Raw genomic sequence first — 23930 nt, forward strand, 5'->3', positions numbered from 1 at the left:
TCTTGGTTTCATCAGATCAGAGAATCTTGTTTCTCATGGTCTGAGAGTCCTTTAGGTGCCTTTTGGCAACTTCAAGCGGGTGGTCATGTTCCATTTACTTAGGAGTGGCTTCCGTCTGGCCACTCTACCATAACGGCCTGATTGGTGGAGTGCTGCAGAGATGGTTGTCCTTCTGGAAGGTTCTCCCATCTCCACAGAGGAACTCTGGAGCTCTGTCAGATCGACCATTTGAGTTATTGGTCATCTCCCTGACCAAGGCCCTTCTCCCCCGATTGCTCAGTTTAGCCTGGCGGCCAGCTCTAGGAAGAGTCTTAGTGGTTCTTGGGACCTTCAATGCTGCAGAAATGTTTTTGGTACCCTTCCCCAGATCTGTGCCTCAACACAATCCTGTCGCTGAGCTCTACGGACAATTCCTTCAATCTCATAGCTTGATTTTTGCTCTGACATGCACTGTCAACTGTGGGACCTTGTATGGACAAGTGTGGGCCTTTCCAAATCATGTCCAGTCAATTGAATTTGCCATAGGTGGACCCCAATCAAATTGTGAAAACATCTCAGGGATGATCAATGGAAACAGGATGCACCTGAGCTCAATTTCAAGTCTCATAGCAGAGGTTCTGAATACTTATGTAAATCTGGTGTTTTTATTTTTAATAGATTTGCAAAACTGTATATTAAAATTTTGGTCCAGGCAAGAAATATACCAAAAATTAAGATCTGAACATGTTTAAGATGAGAGAGAATTTTGTCAAATTACTCTCTCTCCAGTCTCTATTGACTTGCATTGGATTTGCTTATACTGCATATTCTCTAGTGGTGTGTGTGTGTGGATTTATAGATATTGTTGATACAGTGCCTTGCGAAAGTATTCGGCCCCTTGAACTTTGCGACCTTTTGCCACATTTCAGGCTTCAAACATAAAGATATAACACTGTATTTTCAGTAACACTGTATTTTCAATCAAAAACTGAAAAATTGGGCATGCAAAATTATTCAGCCCCTTTACTTTCGGTGCAGCAAACTCTCTCCAGAAGTTCAGTGAGGATCTCTGAATGATCCAATGTTGACCTAAATGACTAATGATGATAAATACAATCCACCTGTGTGTAATCAAGTCTCTGTATAAATGCACCTGCACTGTGATAGTCTCAGAAGTCCGTTAAAAGCGTAGAGAACATCATGAAGAATAAGGAACACACCAGGCAGGTCTGAGATACTGTTGTGAAGAAGTTTAAAGCCGGATTTGGAAACAAAAATATTTCCCAAGCTATAAACATCCCAAGGAGCACTGTGCAAGCGATAATATTGAAATGGAAGGAGTATCAGACCACTGCAAATCTACCAAGACCTGGCCGTCCCTCTAAACTTTCAGCTCATACAAGGAGAAGACTGATCAGAGATGCAGCCAAGAGGCCCATGATCACTCTGGATGAACTGCAGAGGTCTACAGCTGAGGTGGGACACTCTGTCCATAGGACAACAATCAGTCGTATATTGCACAAATCTGGCCTTTTCTGGAAGAGTGGCAAGAAGAAAGCCATTTCTTAAAGATATCCTTAAAAAGTGTCATTTAAAGTTTGTCACAAGCCACCTGGGAGACACACCAAACATGTGGAAGAAGGTGCTCTGGTCAAATGAAACCAAAATTGAACTTTTTGGCAACAATGCAAAACGTTATGTTTGGCGTAAAAGCAACACAGCCCATCACCCTGAACACACCATCCCCACTGTCAAACATGGTGGTGGCAGCATCATGGTTTGGGCCTGCTTTTCTTCAGCAGGGACAGGGAAGATGGTTAAAATTGATGGGAAGATGGATGGAGCCAAATACAGGACCATTCTGGAAGAAAACCTGATGGAGTCTGCAAAAGACCTGAGACTGGGACGGAGATTTGTCTTCCAACAAGACAATGATCCAAAACATAAAGCAAAATCTACAATGGAATGGTTCAAAAATAAACATATCCAGGTGATATAATGGCCAAGTCAAAGTCCAGACCTGAATCCAATCGAGAATCTGTGTAAAGAACTGAAAACTGCTGTTCACAAATGCTCTCCATCCAACCTCACTGAGCTCGAGCTGTTTTGCAAGGAGGAGTGGGAAAAAATGTCAGTCTCTCAATGTGCAAAACTGATAGAGACATACCCCAAGCGACTTACAGCTGTAATCGCAGCAAAAGGTGGCGCTACAAAGTATTAAGTTAAGGGGGCTGAATAATTTTGCACGCCCAATTTTTCAGTTTTTGATTTGATAAAGTTTGAAATATCCAATAAATGTCGTTCCACTTCATGATTGTGTCCCACTTGTTGTTGATTCTTCACAAAAAAATACAGTTTTATATCTTTGTTTGATGCCTGAAATGTGGCAAAAGGTCGCAAAGTTCAAGGGGGCCAAATACTTTCGCAAGGCACTGTATATACACTACCGGTCAATTTTTTTAGAACACCTACTCTTTCAAGGGTTGTTCTTTATTTGTACTATTTTCTACATTGTAGAATAATAGTGAAAACATCAAAACTATGAAATAACACATGGGATTATGTAGTATATTTTATATTTGAGATTCTTCAAATAGCCACCCTTTGCCCTGATGACAGCTTTGCACACTCTTGGCATTCTCTCAACCAGCTTCACCTCGAATGCTTTTCCAACAGTCTTGAAGGAGTTCCCATATATGCTCAGCACTTGTTGGCTGCTTTTCCTTCACTCCACGGTCCAACTCATCCCAAACCATCTCAATTGGGTTGAGGTCGGGTGATTGTGGAGGCCAGGTCATCTGATGCAGCACTCCATCACTCTCTTTCTTGGTCAAATAGCCCTTACACAGCCTGGAGGTGTGTTGGGTCATTGTCTTGTTGAAAAACAAATGATAGTCCCACTAAGCGCAAGCCAGGTGGGATGACGTATTGCTGCAGAATGCTGTGGTAGCCATAATGGTTAAGTATGCCTTGAATTCTTTAAAAAACACTGATAATGTCACCAGCAAAGCACCATCACACCTCACATGCTTCATTGTGGGAACCACACATGCTTAGATCATCCATTCACCAGCTCTGTGTCTGACAAAGACACTGCGTTTGGAACAAAAAATTGCAAATTTGGACTAATCAGACCAAAGGACAGATTTCCACTGGTCTATTGCCCATTGCTTGTGTTTCTTGGCCCAAGCAAGTCTGTTCTTTTTATTGGTGTCCTTTAGTAGTGGTTTCTTTGCAGCAGTTTGACCATGAAGGCCTGATTCACTCAGTCTTCTCTGAGCAGTTGATGTGTCTGTTACTAGAACTCTGTGAAGCATTTATTTGCGTTGCAATCTGAGGTGCAGTTAACTGTAAGTAACTGCAGTAGAAGTAATTCTGGGTCTTCCTTTCCTGTGGCGGTCCTCATGACAGCCAGTTTCATCAAAACGGTTGATGGTTTTTGCGACTGAACTTTCTAACTTCTTGATATTTCCTGTATTGACTGACCTTCATGTCTTAAAGTTATGATGGACTGTTGTTTCTCTTTGCTCAATTGAGCTGTTCTTGCCATAATATAGACTTTGTCTTTTACCAAATAGGACTATCTTCTGTATACCATCCCTACCTTGTCACAACACAACTGATTGGCTCAATTGCATTCAGAAGGAAATTGTGCATGGTGATCTTATGTTTTTGTGCCGCTGCTTGGCCATGGAAACCCATTTCATGAAGCTCCTGACAAACAGTTCTTGTGCTGACATTGCTTCCATTGGCAGTTTGGAACTTGGTTTTGAGTGGTGCAACCGAGGACAGATGATTTTTACACGCTTCAGCACTCGGCGGTCCAGTTCTGTGAGCTTGTGTGGCCTACTACTTCGCGGCTGAGCAGTTGTTGCTCCTATACGTTTCCACCTCACAATAACAGCACTTACAGTTGACCCGGGGCAGCTCTAGCAGTGGCAGACATCTGACGAACTGACTTGATGGAAAGGTGGCATGACGGTACCACGTTGAAACTCATTGAGCTCTTCAGTAAGGCCATTCTACTGCCAATGTTTGTCTATAGAGATGTCTATGTGCTCGATTTTATACACCGGCCGGCAACGGGTGTGGCTGAAATAGCCAAATCCACTCATTTTGGAGGGGTGTCCACGTACGTTTGTGTTTTGACCACCAATGATTAAGATCTGATCATTTGAACATGTATTCACATGAATTCACATTCATAAAATATGTCCAAAGACTAAATATAGTAGTGTCAAAAACTTGTATTTTAGACAAACACATTGGCCAATTGAAGAATCATTTTCCAGATTTGTCCATCAGTAAGCTCAGAGAACAAGGGTACCAGAGGAAATTATATATTTCCATTGTGGACATGAAGGGGTTAACTCGCTTTTGCCCTTTATATGAGGATCTCCAATTTCTCTCGTGAGTGATTTTGGAGGGGTTCCTTTGAAAGACCTTGTTTGAGGCCCCACTTGTCTTCATCCATCCAGTATTGACAGTGTATAATGGGTTATGAGAGGCGTATTGAATGAGTTTGTTATGGGATTGGCCCTAGATTGTGTGGCTTGTTCTGAGAGACCTAATGGGGATATGGTGTTGAGCTGGAATAATGAAAAGCACTTGCTGTGGTGAAACATATATACTCTTTCTATTTCTTTCTTTCTCACTCTCTCTCGGTTTATTCTTCATTTTCTCCTCTCCACCTCTCTCTCTCCTTTCTTCGCTCTCTCTCTGCAGAAGAAGGAGCGGGAGTGTATGCAGATGCGTCTCGGGATGCTACGAGGTGAGCTGGAGAGACAGAGGAAGGTGCTGGGCCGCGAGACAGACCTGCGGCAGAAGGAGAGAGCACAGCTTCAGAAGAAAGGTAAGGGGTATTTGGAGTTGGACACAATTGACTGGCATTTCCAAGCCACGAGATATTACAATTTCAAATTGCATATAGTGTGGGGACTGGCGTCCATATGGGATTGTACTCCTGTTATGTACCTTACACTGGGGTTGCCCTAAACGGCACCCTAGTATTCTGTGTAGTGCACTACCTCTGATAGATCCTACGAGACTGGTATGCTGAAGGTCAGCCAACTGCTGTTGTTGGACTACTTATTTTACGGCATGTTCCACTCCAGATCATTACAGTAGAGTACAGTACAGCACCTCACACACAGGAAACCTCTTTCACTGTTGACCGGCTGGAGTCTCTGAGTCACTCCACTACAGTGACAGTTTTCCCCCTGGCCGTGCGACACTCTCAGACAGAGGCTTTTCTGTGCCGGCCAGACAAGTTGTTCTACCAGGGCCGGTAATGTAACCCGTTAGCGTTTTATGGTGTCGTTGAGTCAATTATATGAGTTCAATAACAGAAGAACTGCCGGCTGTATCATGTCTGGGATGGGTGGGTTTGTTTTACTAGCATGTTTACTGCTCCATATCCGTTATGTCCGCAGGGAAATAAAAACCCTAGCAGAGTTCATATTCAACACCACCACCCTGATGGGCACAGACGGGTTCACACATGCACACGCACAGACGGGTTCACACATGCACACGCACAGACGGGTTCACACATGCACACGCACAGATGGGTTCACACATGCACACGCACAGATGGGTTCACACATGCACACGCACAGACAGGTTCACACATGCACACGCACAGATGGGTTCATTTACATTTAAGTAATTTAGCAGACGCTCTTATCCAGAGCGACTTACAAATTGGGTTCACACATGCACACGCACAGACCGGTTCACACATGCACACGCACAGACCGGTTCACACATGTACACGCACAGACCGGTTCACACATGCACACGCACAGACCGGTTCACACATGCACACGCACAGACCGGTTCACACATGCACACGCACAGAACAATACATATATACTTGTATGGCATTGATATTAATGTCGTGGCTCTTTTCCTGTAGATGTATTGGATGATCCAGGTGGCTTAGATAATTAAGTGAATCACATCTTGTAAGTATGTACGCAGCTGTCCTATACGTAGTAAATGCATTCATACATTTTGTGACTGTTAGGTGTGTTATCAACCTTTCATAAAAAATGGCACCTGCTAGGCATAGGAGGAATATGAGCAATTAGGGAAGGCATGTTGAATGAGCTTCAATTTCTTTTTGGACCTGGGGCCAGATCATGTTGTCCCTCCACTCCTTGTGTCTGAGTGACTTTCAAAGCTTTCACTTCTGGCAGACCCATCCGTGTCCCTCTCTCCGTCTCCCTCCTTCTTCCTCTCCTGTTTTCTCTGACCAGTCTGTTATTGTATTTGTTTAACAGCAGGGTGGGGTGGGCAGTGTTGTTTAACAGCAGGGTATGGTAGGGTGTGTTCAAAGAGGACTGGGGGGACGAAGTCTCTGATGGATCCAGGTTCTGTGTTTGGCCAAAGGGCAGGAAGCCATGGTGGTTTGGTTCTCCCTAAAATGGCTTGTGTTATTGATTTGACTGGTTGACTGGACCGCAGCCCAGCATGCCTGCACACACTGTGTTCATAACCTCCAGGCTCTCACACACACACACACACACACACACACACACACACACACACACACACACACACACACACACACACACACACACACACACACACACACACACACACACACACACACACACACACACACACACACACACACACACACACACACACACACACACACACACACACACACTACCTGGAGGGGTCAGGGTATGGGTTGTGTTTGTGTCCCCATCCTGACAAATGGCCCTTAATCCTCTGTCACCACTCAGACCACTGCTGGATTAAGAATGTCTTTTTATTTTATTTTACCTTTATTTAACTAGGCAAGTCAGCTAAGAACAAATTCTTATTTTCAATGATGGCCTCGGAACAGTGGGTTAACTGCCTTGTTTAGGGGCAGAACGACAGATTTGTACCTTGTCAGCTCGGGGATTCGATCTTGCAACCTTTCGGTTACTAGTCCAACGCTCTAACCACTAGGCTACGCTGCCGCCCCACTGCCACTCCTTTTGTGCTAAGAGGATAGACACTGTTATTAAACACAGAAGGAAAAGTACCTGGCAGTGGACAAGATTAGGTTAGATATGTATGGTTTCCATAGTAAGAGTCCTGGTCAACTGACTCACCTCAGTGAACAAGGAGGACCAGGGTCTCTGATCTGTCCCACGTCCCATGCTGCCCACGTCCCATGCTGCCCACTTCCCATGCTGCCCACGTCCCATGCTGCCCACGTCCCATGCTGCCCCCCCATGCTGTCCACGTCCCATGCTGTCCACGTCCCATGCTGCCCACGTCCCATGCTGCCCACGTCCCATGCTGCCCACGTCCCATGCTGCCCACGTCCCATGCTGCCCACATCCCATGCTGCCCACGTCCCATGCTGCCCTCGTCCCATGCTGCCCTCGTCCCATGCTGCCCACGTCCCATGCTGCCCTCGTCCCATGCTGCCCCCATGCTGTCCACGTCCCATGCTGCCCATGCTGCCCCCATGCTGCCCACGTCCCATGCTGCCCACATCCCATGCTGCCCATGCTGCCCCCATGCTGCCCCCCATGCTGCCCACGTCCCATGCTGCCCCCATCCCATGCTGCCCACGTCCCATGCTGCCCACGTCCCATGCTGCCCCCATGCTGTCCACGTCCCATGCTGCCCTCGTCCCATGCTGCCCCCATGCTGCCCACGTCCCATGCTGCCCATGCTGCCCCCCATGCTGCCCACGTCCCATGCTGCCCACGTCCCATGCTGCCCTCGTCCCATGCTGCCCCCCCATGCTGCCCACGTCCCATGCTGCCCACATCCCATGCTGCCCCTCCATGCTGCTCACTAGGCTAGACAGTATGTGAATGCAGTCTTTAGAATCATATCACATTTGCTCTGTCTGTTTCCGGTCCTCATTCCTTTCTGTGAAATTGCGTTTTTTCAGACGATCCCCTTTACTGTCAAAACAAATGGGGGTCAAATCCCATTTATACAGTACCTACAGGGGTGTTTGTGAGGGTGCAGGCATGTGAGGAATGCTAGGAAGCTGGCAGACGCCAGCCGGCTCTCATTGGGTGGGTGTTTGTGTGTGGGTGGGTGTGTGGGTGTTTGTGTGTGGGGGTGTGTGTGTGTGCTACACTTAGCCACTCCTGACAGTGTGTGAACTTCCAGCTGATAGGGCAGTCTCAGGGCCAGGGGTCATCTTGATGACAGGTTAACGAATGGCTGTCCAATGGCCGCTCATTTGCTATGATGGTGGGCTGCATCCCTGGCCCTGTTGGCCCTGTGTTGGTTGTGTGTGTATGCATGTTTGTGTGTGTGCATATTCATGTGAATTCCTGTGTGTGTTTGTGTAAGAGGCTTGAGGAGAGCTGGGATTCTTCACCGAGACAAAGCCCAGAGAAGACGGAGCATTATTTTAACCTTAACCTCCACAGCCTTCTGCTTAATGTTCAGTCATGGCGTCAACACTACTCTTCCTCTGGTTCCTTTTTTCTTGTCACAATTTCCTCTCGCCTAATATTCCCCTCTACCACCTTGAGCAGACGTTATAAATTAGGGCAGTAAAAAGTCTTTATCGTGGTTATTTACAGTTATTTTCACTCTCTGCCTTCCCACCGAGGCGACTGAAGGCCAATAAACAGTGGCAGAGTTAGTAACCCAGAGTTAAGAGTCAAGGTTTTTTAAAGTGGCGAGAGATGTGGGGGTGTCTATCACATCAACACACTGGGCTTAGCTCAGCACTCTGGTCCCCACACTAAACCTAGCACCATTACACCCACAGTCAACAGCTCCCTCAGCTGCACAGTGGCCATGTTCAGTGAGTGAGGGTGACTATCTTACTAATGAGTGATAGAGTGGTATAACTGGACCTGGGCCTAGAGGAGATATAGAGGAGATATAATAGGACCAACCAGAGACCTTTCTCACTGTGATTCATTGCATTTCTCTTTCTCCCTCTACCCTCTCTCAATAGTTTTTCCTCTCTTCAACTGCAGTACTCCTCTCTCTCTCTCTTCTCTCTCTTCTCTCTCTTCTCTCTCTTCTTGCTCCCCCCCCCCCACATCTTATTAAAGGGGAGACATCCTGTGATGTTTCATGGCTTTCTGTCTCGTACCAACACGGGTCACAGCTCAGTCACTTCCTCCATCGTTACACAGTAACACAACCTGTCCTTGTTTCATGCTTTTATCCCCTTGTATCTTCAGCTTTCCTTTGCTCTCGCTCTCTCCCTCCCTCCCTCCCTCCCTCCCTCCCTCCCTCCCTCCCTCCCTCCCTCCCTCCCTCCCTCCCTCCCTCCCTCCCTCCCTCCCTCCTCTCTCCCTCCCTCCCTCCCACTTTCTCTCTTTACTCTCTCTCCCTCTCCTCACACACACACATGTTCCTCTCACTCTCTCTATTTCACTTTCCTTTATACTGAGATGGAAAGAGGTAGCTCCTTATATTAGGACGTGTGGGAGTTTTTCCGCTTGTGACATGGTGGATATTATTATTTTGTCTCTGAGGAGAGAACACAACAACATTGGAGGCCGGTGAAAGAATAACATCTCTAAAGCTGTGTGACGTAGCTAAACATGGCACTATAGTCTTCTACACACACACACACACACACACACACACACACACACACACACACACACACACACACACACACACACACACACACACACACACACACACACACACACACACACACACACACACACACACACACACACACACACACACACACACACACACACACACACACACACACACACTTGTCTCCATTTGTTTTAGTTTGGCGGCAGAGGCTTTGATGCGTTGGCGATGGGGGTGGGGGGGGGTTACATAAAAGCCTAGGAAAGCTCAGGGCCTATGCAGGCGAAGGGGGACCTTTTGAACACTGTTTTCGAGACATCGTTTAAACCAAACGGGCTGACTAATCTGCCCAATCCCAAACAGTATCTTTCTTGTCATCCCTAATCTGATGAAGATTTGGCCCTGGCACCCGAACCTCCCCTTCTGTCTTTCTCCTTGCAACCCCCATCTATCCTCCCCTCCACCTCCTCTTTGGACTTTCTGTCTGGGCAGACCAGCTTTGACAGGTAACATGCAGTGCAAGAGAGGTTCATTTGAACCAGCTGGGTTTTAAAATGTGTGTCAAGACGAGTGTGTATTGGAGCCTCTCTTATCCATTCTCTATTCAGCCTGTCAACAGCAAGGTACATGAGATGAGATGGTTGGGAGAAGATGGGGTTGGTACTGATGTCTGATAGCCAGATCATATTTGTTCAGGTGGAGATGTTTATGCCATGTGGCACTGCACATGCTGTACCAAAGTTAAGTGTTTTCTATTAACACACAAAATCATGCTTGTTAATTTAGTCCAAAACTCTTTGTCCCATCATACATTGTTCCAGGTGCAGAGTTTGGACTGTGGTTTTAATATGCCTAGGTTCATCCGTATCGCTGTTAAATCTGTAATCACTCTTCCTTATCTAAATGCTTTTATTTATTTGACTTTATTTGACTACAAAAGTCAAACAAATCCTACCATCATTATTCATGTGTAGTGGTTTTATATGATGTTAGTCGGAAGGAAATGTTTTTTTTCCTGACCAAAGTAACCGTGTGATGTTTCCAGTGTTTAATGTGGAAGGCATTAAATCAAGAAACACGCCCAGACACCTGTGTAAATTTACCAGAACAGAACACACCTGGTAATTTACCAGAACAGAACACACCTGGTAATTTACCAGAACAGAACACACCTGGTAATTTACCACCTCCCTTTCTCTTTCTTTCTCTCTCTCCCTCTTTCTTTCATGTCTCTCGCTATCACTCTCTTTCTCGGTCATATTCATCTCTCCCTTTCTTTCCATCTCTCTGTCTTCTCATATTCCCCTCTCTCTCTCCTCTCTCTCTCTCTTTTTTTTCTCTCTCTCTCTCTCTCTCTCTCTCTCTCTCTCTCTCTCTCTCTCTCTCTCTCTCTCTCTCTCTCTCTCTCTCTCTCTCTCTCTCTCTCTCTCTCTCTCTCTCTCTCTCTCTCTCTCTCTCTCTCTGTCTCTCTCTCTCTCTCTCTCTCTCTCTCTCTCTCTCTCTCTCTCTCTCTCTCTCTCTCTCTCTGTCTCTCTCTCTCTCTCTCTCTCTCTCTCTCTCATATCCCCCTTATCTCTCCCTAGAGGAAGCGTTCTCCACCAAACACCACAGTCTGGGGATGGAGAGGGAGTCGTTAACAGAGCAACATAAAGAATGCACTGCCAAAAGGTACGTGTCAACCTGTAATTGAAGCATTTATTTATCCATGCACACACTCGCGCACACACACTCGCACCCGCGCTCCATCCCGTTGGTTCACCGCGCCATCTGCTAGAAATTACCTAGGCCCCACAGAATGGTGTGTTCTAATATGCTGTCAATTGTTCTAAATGCTGTGGGGAGATTACATTCTGCTTACAAAGAGGGGGTGTTGGCTCGGCGCTGCCTATTTGTGTTTTTAGCCCTAGAGAGAATAAGCAGATTGTGTCAAAGACCAGTCTGATGTGTTTGCCTTGGCCTGCAGGGGTGCACCCTGGATACAGAGTTTGTTTGGCTGGGTACCTGGCAGTGATGGGGCCAAGGCAGAGCAGAAGCAACAGCACTGCTACAGTAAACACACTAGTTATAGCTGGCCGGGCAAAGAAACCCACCAACGCATCATGTAACCAAGGCAATGTATTTTGACACTCATGCATCTGCCTAACGTCCACCCCTGGAAAAAAAGTGTATTTAAAGTTCATTGGGCGAAAAAGAAGTGTTTGTTAGGGAGAGTTGCTGAGTTCATGTAATAACCAGGTTTCTGGAAATGTGTCTGTCTTTGATGGTTTGGGTTTGATGTGGGAATTGAGGGTCTTGCATCTGGGCTTAACCAGAACAGATAAGAGAACCTGCTGGACTGAGATGTGAGGTTTCTATGAAGGAAGGATCAAATGATTAACATGGTAATCATCTGGATCTTCTGAATCTACAAAGCCTCCACAGTAAGACCAGGGATTTCCAACTGTGTAATGGTGAGGGCCAAGGCAGGAGGCCGACCACAGGCAGAGCAGAATGGGGTGACGAGGAGCATGGAGGAAAGGCTGTTCATATCCAATGATCATTTTCTCCCAACACCTTTTCATCTGTCTGAAATGATGGGCCATTATCCACAAAACTCTACTCCCAAAGTGCTGGTTTAAATTGTTGAATGGGGACACACACACACAGGCACACATGTTCTCACACACAATGTACACATAAGCCATACTGTATATATTTACACACACACACTTTTGAGTTCTCTGACTTGTCTGAAGTCAGACTCCTGTAGCTGTCAAGAGGTGGACTTAAGAAAGCAAACATTATTCCAGACGTTTCCTCTTCTCACCTAGGCAGGTCAGGCTCATGGGTTGTTGTCGTCGTCGTCCCCCCCCCCCACCAAGTCTGCTAATGGAACAGCCCAGGGCTGGTCTAAGGGGCCTGTGGTGATTTTTGGACCTGTCCCGGGGGAAAAGAGTGGCTGGTAATTTGGCAGTTATGATAATTGAGTTGCTATTACAATTACTGTGGAGATGATTCAGAGCTGAGCCATTAGGTCTCCTCATCCAGGTCTGGGCCAAGATAAACACACCGTTGCTGTTCTCTTCAACCTCAGTTTCTAATTAAGGCACCGTCACCCCTCATAACTAACTGACACCCAAGCTACCCTCCATCCATCCCTCACTCCACCTCCCTATCCCCCTACCTGCACCCTTATTCTCTCCCTCTCTCTCTCCCTCCCAAGCTTTACTCTTTCCCCATCCACACTCTTGTTGTTTTTCTCTCTCATATTATTCATATAGACTGGGTATACCAAACATTAAGAACACCTTCCTTGAGTTGCTCTTTCGCCCTTGAACAGCCTCAGTTAGGGATGCTGGCCCATGTTGACTCCAATGCTTCCCGCAGTTGTCAAGTTGTCTGGATGTCCTTTGAGTGGTGGACTATTTTTGAAACACAAAGCCAGCAGCGTTGCAGTTCTTGACACACTTTAACCGGTGTACCGGGCACCTGCTACCGTTCCCTGTTCAAAGGCACTTACATCTTTTGTCTTGCCCATTCAGCCTCTGAGTGTCACACGTACTGTACACAAGCCATGTCTCAGTTGTGTTAAGGCTTAAAAATCCATAATTAACCTGTCTCCTCCCGTTCATCTACACTGATTTGAAGGGGATTTAACAAGTGACAATAAGGGATCATATTGTAGCTTTCACCTGGTCAGTCTATGTCATGGAAAGTGTATGTGTTCCTAATGTTTCATACACTCAGTGTATAATACTGTATTGTACAGTACCTTCTCCCTCTCTCTCCCCATCCCCCCTTCCCTCTTCATCACCTCCTCATCGTTCCCTTATACCCATTTTCTGTCATTTCCCCCTTTCTATCCTCCTGCCTCTCTATATCCCTGTCTATTTGATCCAGTTGCTTCTCTTTTCTGTCACCAGTCCTCCCTCTGTTCTCTTCCTCCTCCTCTGTTACTGTCCTCTTTGTGTTGCTCAGTAAGGCAGTGAGTCTGACTGAGTCATCAAGTGACTGTCTCTGTGTCTGTCTCCCCAGAGAGATGTTCCTCAAGTCCAACGCTCAGCTCACCTTCCGCTGTCGTCAGCTCCTCTCTGAGCTGTCCTACATCTACCCCATCGACGTGGTCACCACGGCCGTGAGTAACCTCCTCCTGAGTAATGCTAGAAATGAGCCTGGTCAATATACTACGCATTATTGGCTGTAGTCAGCTATATGGCATGACAACGATGGCGAACAAGAGAGAAAACCTTGAGTGAGAAAAGCTTGGGGAGAAATGTTTTCTCAGCCCTTATTAGTCTTTGGAGTGGCCAACCACTTACATTCCCTGTGTTTTGAAATCGGTTAAAGTTTCTATCTGAAATGTTCTGCGACGGAGCTGAACAGCTTAAATACTCAGTGGTCATTAAAATACCATTTCTAAGGAGAGGGCCCTTTTTGCTCCCGAAGCTTTTCCCTTTCCTCTCTCTCTGTTTTCTCTGTTGTTTTCTGAATATGGCATTGTTGGTTATTGGATTCTCATTCTCATAAAACTTGTTTAATTTCCCTGCAGGCTAATCAATCCGATTATGTCATCTGTGGAGTGAAGCTGCCCAACTCTGAGGATTTCCAAGGTAACATATCTATTTCAATGGGAAACGGAAGGGTTTGGAGTGACACAGAGACACTCATAAAGCAGGGTGCATCTGCTTCCTTTTATTGAAGGTTAAAACTTCTGACCTCTCTTTTGGTTCCACATCACCATCCACATGTAGTAAATGTGAGCCTGTACTCCGTCTGAGGTTTGTGTGATATCAGTGGATCCCTTTAAGCTGATGCTCTGACTGATCCTCTCCTGTAATTGGGACTCTATAGTTGAGTCCCAAATGGCACCCTATTCCCTATGTATTGTGCACTATAGTTTTGGGGGGGCACTACAGTATATAGGGAATGGGGATAGAGTGCAAATTGGGACACAGAACAATATCTGCTCTGAGGTACAATGACAAGTGTTTTAGAAGTAGTGGCTGGTGGAGGAAACTCTGTGCAAGACATATGTGTTGTATGGGCTAAATGTAATACCTTGATGCAGAGTCAGAGTAGTTACACCTGAAAGGTTTCACCATACTCCCTGGTAGCAACCTTTTGTTAATGGAAGCAGGCCCAGGACCCACAGAGTGCTCCCCATCATCCAAGAATGTGGAAATTGCTTCCTGTGTATTTGACCTCTGGAGTCTGTGAATTCTGCTGCCCAGCTACTTTATAAGGACCGGACCCATGGGTGAGAGGGATGAAACTGATAAAGGGACTCTCTGAGTTTGTCACACCACTCTGCTGGTCTGTAAGTTCAGCCCACCATTTCTGTGTATTTATGAATACTGAGTAGTATAATCTGCAAAGTACTGTATGTCGTAAGTCTGTCATTTACTGTGGGTGTTTTAAAGGCAGCAGATGAGGATTTGGCATTGTGTTTGTGCGCGTTTACATGGCAAAGGTCTGAATAAGATGATGATTCAAGAGGGGCTTACATTTGGAAAGTGTTATTCATCTAATTCCCTCCATGTCCACCCGTATGTGTTGTGGATAATCTGATTTGGCTTTCTCAGCCAGGGAAGCACGACTTCAAAGACATGATGGAGGGGGAAGTGGAGTTGAGGGGGTTGAGGCAGGGGGACTAATGAGAGCCAGGTTTCACCAGTGTGCCTTCTTTTAATACCCCTCCATTGCTATCCCCCGACCTACCCCAACGCTGCCTCGATCTCCAGCCCCCCATTTCCTTGTCTGCAGCAGTCTCCCCCTCTTCCTCATCCTGATGGCTCGTCGGTTGTATTTGCAGCGGTGAGTGGATTCCCATCCCCTGTGGAGGTGTGCGGCTGTCTCACCCCTCGGGGGTGGTAGATATCTAGTGAGTAACCCACGAGGCATGTGCTGTGGCATCGCATTAGGAGATGGAGAGGCCTACAGGGGGAGTCCTAACCCACTCACAACCTCCCTCCAACCTGTCCTCCCGTCCCTCTCCTTGCATGTGGTGTGGCTGTGTAGTAGAACAGAGAGTGAGAGGGACAGAGGCCTATAGGAGGTGAGTAGGAGGGTCTACCCGGTCAGACGTTCCTGTCTAACACCACCTTAACCACTAAACCTATACAGCAACCCAGCCTGAAACTATCCCATCATAGAGGCCTGACCTTTGGCACTTCACCCCTGCTCTGATTTCTGTGGGGCCCTACCTGAGAGCTGGGCCAGCCCAGTATTAAGCCGATCATGTCTGAAACTGTGTTGTTGCCGGGTCACAGACAGGAGAGGGCTGTCTGCAGGGTAGGATGTGGTAGATTAGTGAGCCACTGGGGTCAGGGCTACTGCACAGCCTAATCCAACCTGCCCTGCCTGAGGAGACTGAGGGGAGAAGGTAGAGGGGTGACGCTGGAGGAGACTGGGGACAAGAGATGGGAGAGGCTGGATAAGGTGAGGGGAAAGAAGAGAGAGGATAGTTTGGATGAGAGACTGGAGGAGACGGTAGAGGAGAAGGGAGGGGAGACTGGTGAGGGTAGAGGGGACTTGCTGCTAAGAAGAAGGGGTCATGGGGTGGAAACAAGCCCCCCAGTGCTTTCTCTCTCTCGGAGGTAACTCAGCCCTCATCTGAGGATACTTGACTTTGGATTTAAAAGGTTCTCCATTTGCCCCAGTTCATGTCAGTTATACTTATGATTCCTTTATCTGACATTCCTGTTGGATAGACCTAGTTTTATGGAAGGTATTGGCATTATAAAAGGTTGTCAGCTTCATGGCCTCTGCTGGTATCAGAGGTGCAGACACAAGAATTGTATAATTCAGGGTCGTCTAGTTATACACCAAAGCGCTCCTAGTCAACTATTTACTGAGGCGGCGGTCTGTTATTCCAAAGCATTAAGACAAAAGCACTATGATTTGGGGATTTGGAAAGTATAAGCACTTTGCCCGGAGCAATGTCCTGTTGCTCGGCAGTTGAGAACTTGAAACAACTTAATGTGCTGTCAAAGAAAGCAGTTCCTTTACTTCAGCGAGGTGGTGGACCTGTTTTCTAGTCAGAAATGTTAATGAAACCGTAACCGTCTAATTTTCCCCTAAAATGCAATTGAGCCCAGTAGGGATAGTTGTACTTTTCACGCACATTTCTGAAATAAATTAAGTATTTTTAAGTAAATGAGGTTTTCTACAGCAGTTGAAGTTTTCTTGCGTGTTCCGTCGCCAAAACCCACTCTATATCATTTCGAAAACACTTTGCCCATGTAAATGTGCCTGCTTTTCATCGGTGTGATTACTTGGTTACCAAAGTTTTTTTCCAGTTTGTGACGTCTTTATTATATTACCACGTTACGATTTGATCTTTCATTTCAGTGTAATGAACTTATATGAAACACGTATGAAATACATGAGTATTGCAGTCAGACTGTTGCTGATCACTTGCTTTCAAGTGGAGCTTCATGAAGCGCTAAAGAAATGAAGAAACACTGAGACTGTTTAGCTCGTTGTTGCCGTTTTGACCAACTTTAGTTTCTAGTCGTAGCATTAAAATGTGTTGGATTAATAACCCATTAAAACACAGCCATTGAAGTGATTAACAGGCATGGCATTTCATTATCAGATCCATTCAACAAAGGTTTTATAAAGTAAGAAACAATGAGACCATTTCACAGTAAACCTGTCCAACAGAGACTGACTGACCTCTGTTGTGTTTTGTCCTGCAGCGAAGGATGATGGGAGCGTTGCGGTTGCCCTGGGTTACACGGCCCACTTGGTACTGATGATCAGTTGCTTCCTGCAGATCCCTCTCAGGTATCCTGTCATCCACAAAGGCTCCCGCTCCTCCATCAAGGACACCATCACAGACAAGCTCAGTGAGAAGGAGCGAGAGTAAGGACCCTACACTCTGGTTATTTTCTTTCTTTTTATTTGTTTTGGTAGATACACATTTTTTCATTGTTACTGTACAACAGTATAGGTTGAATTTACTTTGTGATGATTAGCCACCACGTCACTACTCCAATAGAGTAACTCTGTTCTATAATGATCACAATAATAGACCTTGGGAGACGATATACCGTCTTCCTGGTCATAAGAAAGGCCTTACAGGGGCCACATAATGACAGTAGCTAAGCCTGCTGTAACCAGGTGATGGATGCCAAGGATTCCTAGTAGCCAACGATTTAGCGGTAGAGTAGAGAGAAACTCTAAAGTTCAACGACTGGAGAGCTCATGGTCATAAGAAGAGCCAAATAAGGTCAACGTGTGTGTTCTCTAGTTTACTGTACAGTAGTTAGTTTGTGCAGAGGATTCCTAGTCATCCATGAAAGTGAGGATCAGAGGGAAGCATGTGACCTATCACACAACAACCTTTCCTCCAATCCAGATCTGTTTGGACAGGTTAAGCCCACTGTAATGCAGCATATCAAATCGTGTGAGGTTCACTCACAGGTCTTTTTTTAACAGTCCTCCTCTTTACCATTCCATAAACCCCAGACAGTAGACAGTATTATTTTTCATAATGACCAAGCAAATTGTTGGAAATCCCTCTAAAGCAGCCAGTGTGTTTTACCCACCCTGGCATGTGTAGTAGACGACAGTATTAATTTTGTACCCCGGGGGCTAACCTAGGCACTGTTCTATCAACACTGTATTTAGACAGATGTACATGAATAGAGAGAGGTATTTAAGATGTAGGGATATGTATGATAATATTGTTGCCATGGACACAAGGAGAGGATAACACTCTTGGGGCCTCGCCTTTGGGCTGTACCAGCCTGCTTGTTTAAATCCAATTTATAGTGTACTGGGCACAACAATTACAGTGTAAGGACACTTTATTAAAATGATTATTTTGATCTGTTTGGATCCGGTAACTATGCATCAAGCTTCTAACAAAACTCCTGTTGCCTTGTGATAATTGCATGTTTGGGAATGCACACACATGCTCCCAGGTATGCAATCGTATATTACTTTATATTCCTGAACATTCCGTGCACATTCCTGTACATTCCCCCCTCAATCAAGAAAACTAAAGAATGGGTATCAAAATTAATAATTTATAGGATTTTCTAAAACCCAAAGACACTTTGAAAATAGGTATAATCAGACAAAAGTAGTGATGGGTATGATAAGGATGTGGGCATATTTGATCCCTTTAGTGTTAGATTGATTAATAATAAATGTAAGTGACAACTGCTAAGAATGTAAAAAGTCTGACTGGATTGCTTCTTGCCACGCTACATACAGTACAGTTGTAACCTGTGATCTCTGGTTCTGCACAGCTTGCTCACATTTAACTGCCTCTAGTCTCTCCACCGTGGCAGGAAGGCTCTCACCTGTTCATATCAGCTAAATACTTTGGTTTCACCCTTCATATTCCATTGAGTGATATTCTTCGCTTGTAGCAGATGGAGATCGCCAGTGTTTCATAGACACACAATATTATACGATGTGTGATGTTCCCCTTTACGAGGCCTCCTGTATAAGGAGCAGCTGTGAGTCCTGTGTTAGTGGATGTTAACGGCCAGAGTGAGATGGGTAGAGAGTGGCAGTGTGTTTTCTGCTCTGTGCTGTTGAGGGGGTAGCAGGCAGACTGGCCTTTGAAACGCTAATGCATGCAGCCTTGTTATAGTCAATGAATGAATAAGAAAGAGAGAAGGGCCAGACCTGAGACCCCTTTATTAACTCATAGTAACTAACAGTTCCCTAGACAGGCAGCAAGCCTCGTGGACCCTCATTAGTACCTCAGTAACCCAGTAAGCCCTGACCAATGCTTCATCTAACTCTGTTGGCTGTTCTGGGCTTACACTGTATCACCCTGTCAGGGTGAGATGTTCCCAGTGTGTTTATCTCTCCTCTCTTTCTCTCGTACTTCCTCACACACACACATATGGATACTGCCCATCATTGTGTTAGTCAGACACAGGGGAAGTCATGTCAACAAATACATGCATTCCTCCACACACGCATCCATATGGCATACATCCAAACCATTGAACGTAAACAGGCAGATGGTGAGAGTGCGTGGCAGTGTCAGAGACCACTGCAGCTGGCAGCGACTTATCTCTTCTTCTGCTCCTCTGAGTGATGTCATCATGGCAGCTGGAGGGGCTCACTGGGGGTCTCTCCTCCCCCGCTCTCCATCCAGCTCTACTCTCCCACTACATCTACCTCTGTGGAGGGCCTGACTGCACTGTACGCATTCCCATTCCCAGGGCTTTAAAGCAGGATATTTACACCAGGCCCATCAGAGAAAATAAACCAGAGGAGGGGTGAAGGGAGGACCCAGCCCGGCCTCACAGCCCCACCACATCACCCTCGGGTGTCCCTGAGCAGGGCCGAACGCTCCTTTCAATTTGACATCTCACCCCCTCTACCTCCCCCTCCCCATGTTTATGAGCCTGCCGGTCCCAGAGGGCCCTACACACGAGGCCAAACGATGTGTGGGAAGATGGAAAGTAACCTGTCTGAGGCTGTGAGTGTACAAAAAGAGTGATTAAAGTGTCGGAAAGGGGCAATGAATAGAGATGAGTGAGGTGGTACCTGAGCAGTAACTTTAAAGCATGGCAGAATTAGCAGGTGAGTTTGCGATGGATCATTGCTGAAGGCACGCGTATAGAAACCCTCTGTTGTGATGATGATGGAGGAGCAGGTATGCAGGCATCACACCGGCCATGCTCCTGGAGGGTCTGGGAAACATTACTAGTCCACCACTCACTGTGCATCTCTGGTCCCCAGTTGGCTGTTGTGGTGTGTGACGCTCTCTCTCTCTGTGTATTACTCTCTATGAGTGGTGTGTTCCAGATGCTAGTGACGTCTCAGCACAGCTTGTTCCCAGCTAGATGGAGCGGAGTGTCCCCACTGTGAAGTTGGGGTGTGACTGATTCCTCTGTGGAGGCCAAACATGTGGTGGATCTCACATCGCACCCTGCCAGTCTAGTTAAAAATGTGAAAATTTAGCACCACCTACAGTTCATCATATAGTCGAGTAAGACATGTTTTTCCTATCCCTGGATATGTGTGTGTGTGTTTGTTAATTGGAGTCTAACAACCATTTAGGTTCTCCTGACTGTGCCAGCCATGTATAAATGTGTCTGACCTGTAGAATGAGGGCATTGCTGTTATATTCCACTCCAAGTTGCGGTGGACCTGCGGTCTCGGATAATGATGACCTTGGCTTTTATGTAGGCGGCCATTTTGCCACAGCAAGAGCAGGCAGACCTGTGTACAGCTGAACTTGAGTGCCCTCTAGAGACCTCTCAGTCAGTGTGGAATGAATGAATGGGGCCGCTTGGGAACTGCAAGGAGTTTTTAGGGAAAGGTGGTGAACGGCGATGACTCCACTTTGCCTGTTTGTTGGCACTAGGCCTACCTTGAACGCACCATTATTTGGAATCTCGGAAGCTTTCACCCCCTAAAGACATTCTCAGAATGCAATGTGCTGTAACGACACGTTGCACCCACATTGTGGAGAGCAGCAGCAGGGCGAGCCCAGCATCAGCTCCATAGCTCTAGTGTGTCTGATTGCATGGGGGAGAATGGGGAGATGCGATCCAGATGTCCACTGACTGTATGATTGAGACCAGAGCCCGGCTGTTAAAAGTCTAAGCGCTGCCTCATACAGCCTTTTTACTAGGACTATTAAGAGGGAATCCATTTTTTTTGTCTGAGTTTCGTTATGAAAGTGAAGGCTTAAGAAAGAAAGAAAAACGTCTAAGAAGGGATTGACACATCAATGTGTGGCTCAAGTATAGTGTTGTGCGGCTGGGGTGGAACTATGACTGCCAGGGAATGGAGGGAGGGAGAGATTCTAAGAGAGGGCCTCGGCTCGGCAGGACCTGCAGCTCAAAAGAAGGTTATTGTTACGGGGTTTCACCGCTTTCGCGTCCCTTAACATGGACCATGTGGGACCAGGGGAAGGGGTGGCTGAACCTCCCTTAGTCACGGGACAGGAGAGGAGAGAGCGGAGGGAGGGGGTAGAATAGTTGCTCAATGACAGGACACAGAATGGAGACGGGCAGACTTTCACACAACACACACCCAATCACGCAAATACTTTCTCACACTCTTTTACCCCCTCAAAGATGTAGTACAATATAATAGGAAGTACTGTAAAGGGTTAGTGAGTTTTGGATAGCCCAGGGGAAAGGGAAGGATTGTCTGGTGTGCCAGACGGGTCAGTTGCATAAGAGGTTGACTGGCCCTGCTACCCTGTGATCCAAAGAAGATGAGCTGAGTGGGCCAGTGAGACCAGGCTGCTCCCCATCCTCAGTGGTCCAATGCCCTGATGCCTCAGGCACCCACCACCCAGCCTATACTCTACTCTACCATCACTCTGTTAATGCCTCAGCCATTAGGATACATTCCCTTCTATTTTAGCCCATTTAACAACCAATTGACAAATTTGTCTTTTTCATGTAAAGCTGTTAATAATAAACATCTGCCTTAGTTGAACGCCTTTCAAAGCCATAACTATGATCGTTAACTCAAAGGAGTGGCTTAGTTGGCTCGGTTCATCTGTACATTATATTTTACACTGCTTTTTCATCGATGGGTAACTGTTGGCCTGACTTGTGTTGTCTTAATGCCAATAGCGGCCGGGTCTCACTCTACATTTACATTTTAGTCATTTAGCAGACGCTCTTGTCCAGAGCGACTTTCAGTTAGTGTGTTCATCTTAACAACCACATATCACAGTCGTAGGAAGTACATTTTTCCTCAATAAAGAAGTTAGCAGTAAAGTCAGTGCTCTCTCCCCCTCTCTCTCTCTAACATTAAGACTCATGGGAGTAGTCAGCTGTATATGGCCTGTGACTCCCTGCCACAAGATTGTGAACACAAATTCGAAATAGCGTTCCATGTGTCCGTTTCACTTCTGGTCAGCATCTGGGAGGAAGTTTAGATTCCCTGTGATAAATAGAGGCACTTCTGCAGAGGGAGATCACCTAGCTAGCCCCATAGAGAAATCTGCTTAGATCCTGTCCTCTGGGTCCAGCTCTCTGGTTCTAATTAAAATAATAGGGGGGGGCAGAGCAGGGCAGGGAGGGAGAGAATCCAATCTTATTTTATTTGTCACATGCTTTGTTAACAACAGGTTTAGGCTAACAGTGAAAGGCTTACTTATGGGACCTTCCCAACAATGCAGAGAGAGAAAACAGAGAAATAATAGAAAGTAATAATAAATGCCAATGAGTAAGATAACTTGGCTACATACACGGTGTACCAGTATTGAGTCGAGGGAGGGAGACATTTCTACAGCAGTGCGTTTGCTCCAAGATGGTTCCTTACCCGAGATGTAAGTGGAGTAGAGCGGCAGTCATTAAAATAGCATTCACTGACATATGCTCAATGTAATCATTTCTCAGATATTGGAAATTACAGCTCGCTGTGATTTATATAGTAACCGGTGCCATTAGCCGTGACAGTTGCGAGGCAGCAGGTGTTTTTTTAAAAGCAGGCCTCACATCATTTATGGTCCTGGTGCGTTTGAAATCGCACATTAAAGACATTCTAGGGAACTTCTGGGGAATTTTTTTTCTTCTCGTTTTTTCTTTTCTTCGAGCCGACTGCACATAGCTAAGTGTAAGTAATGGTTACGAGTGGCTAACTCCCAACTCCACTATGTGAACCAGAACTGTTGATTTGCACATTTGGTGTATTCAGATAGCATACATTTAAATATATTTATTAGATGTTAGAATGTTGAGTCAAGATGACTCCTCATTGGCCTGAAGGGAGGTCCAAAGAGGCCAGGCTTTTCTAGCGTTAAGGGAAAAGTAGTCCAAAAGTTACTGAAAGTAATCAGATTATGCTAGTGAGTTTGGGTAGTACAAAAGTTACTGAAAGTAATCAGATTATGCTAGTGAGTTTGGGTAGTCCAAAAGTTACTGAAAGTAATCATATTATGCTAGTGAGTTTGGGTAGTACAAAAGTTACGTTACTGATTACAATTTTGGACAGGTAACTAGTAAATCTCACGAATTACATATAGTAAGGAACCTACCCAATGAAATTTATTTTTTAGGGGTAGATCAGTTTTAATATTGCAGATAGATTGTGGCTTCCATCAATGTAATTGTCTGCATCATTTCCAATCCCCAATATATTTATTTGGTAATTATATACATTACCCGTCAAAGGTTTGGAGACACCTACTCATTCAAGGGTTTTTCTACATCGTAAAATAAGAGTGAAGACATCAAACAGAACATTTAGTAACCAAAAAAGTAAGGACGCACCGATATGACATTGTTGACCGATAACCGATATTTAACATTTTAGCAGCCTTTTAAGCAGTCTAGTAAAGTTAAATAGTTAACACACACACAAACGGACGCAGCGGTCTAGGGCACTGCATCTCAGTGCAAGAGGCATCACTATAGTCCCTGGTTCAAATCCAGTCTGTATCACATCCGGCTGTGATTGGGAGTCCCATAGGGCGGAGCTCA

General features: G+C 45.9%; 1 protein-coding gene across 1 annotated transcript in view; it reads left to right on the forward strand.

Annotated features, from left to right (window-relative positions):
- Positions 1 to 23930, forward strand: part of LOC123999603 (UV radiation resistance-associated gene protein-like) — a 145527-nt gene that overhangs the window by 59264 nt on the left and 62333 nt on the right. The window contains exons 8-12 of the mRNA XM_046305522.1: positions 4705 to 4831; positions 11109 to 11193; positions 13540 to 13639; positions 14054 to 14114; positions 17205 to 17370. Of these exons, the coding sequence (XP_046161478.1) occupies positions 4705 to 4831; positions 11109 to 11193; positions 13540 to 13639; positions 14054 to 14114; positions 17205 to 17370 (539 nt within the window). The remainder of the gene's footprint in view (positions 1 to 4704; positions 4832 to 11108; positions 11194 to 13539; positions 13640 to 14053; positions 14115 to 17204; positions 17371 to 23930) is intronic.

Source organism: Oncorhynchus gorbuscha, linkage group LG16, assembly GCF_021184085.1.
Source record: "Oncorhynchus gorbuscha isolate QuinsamMale2020 ecotype Even-year linkage group LG16, OgorEven_v1.0, whole genome shotgun sequence".
NCBI classification, from domain to species: Eukaryota; Metazoa; Chordata; class Actinopteri; order Salmoniformes; family Salmonidae; genus Oncorhynchus; species Oncorhynchus gorbuscha.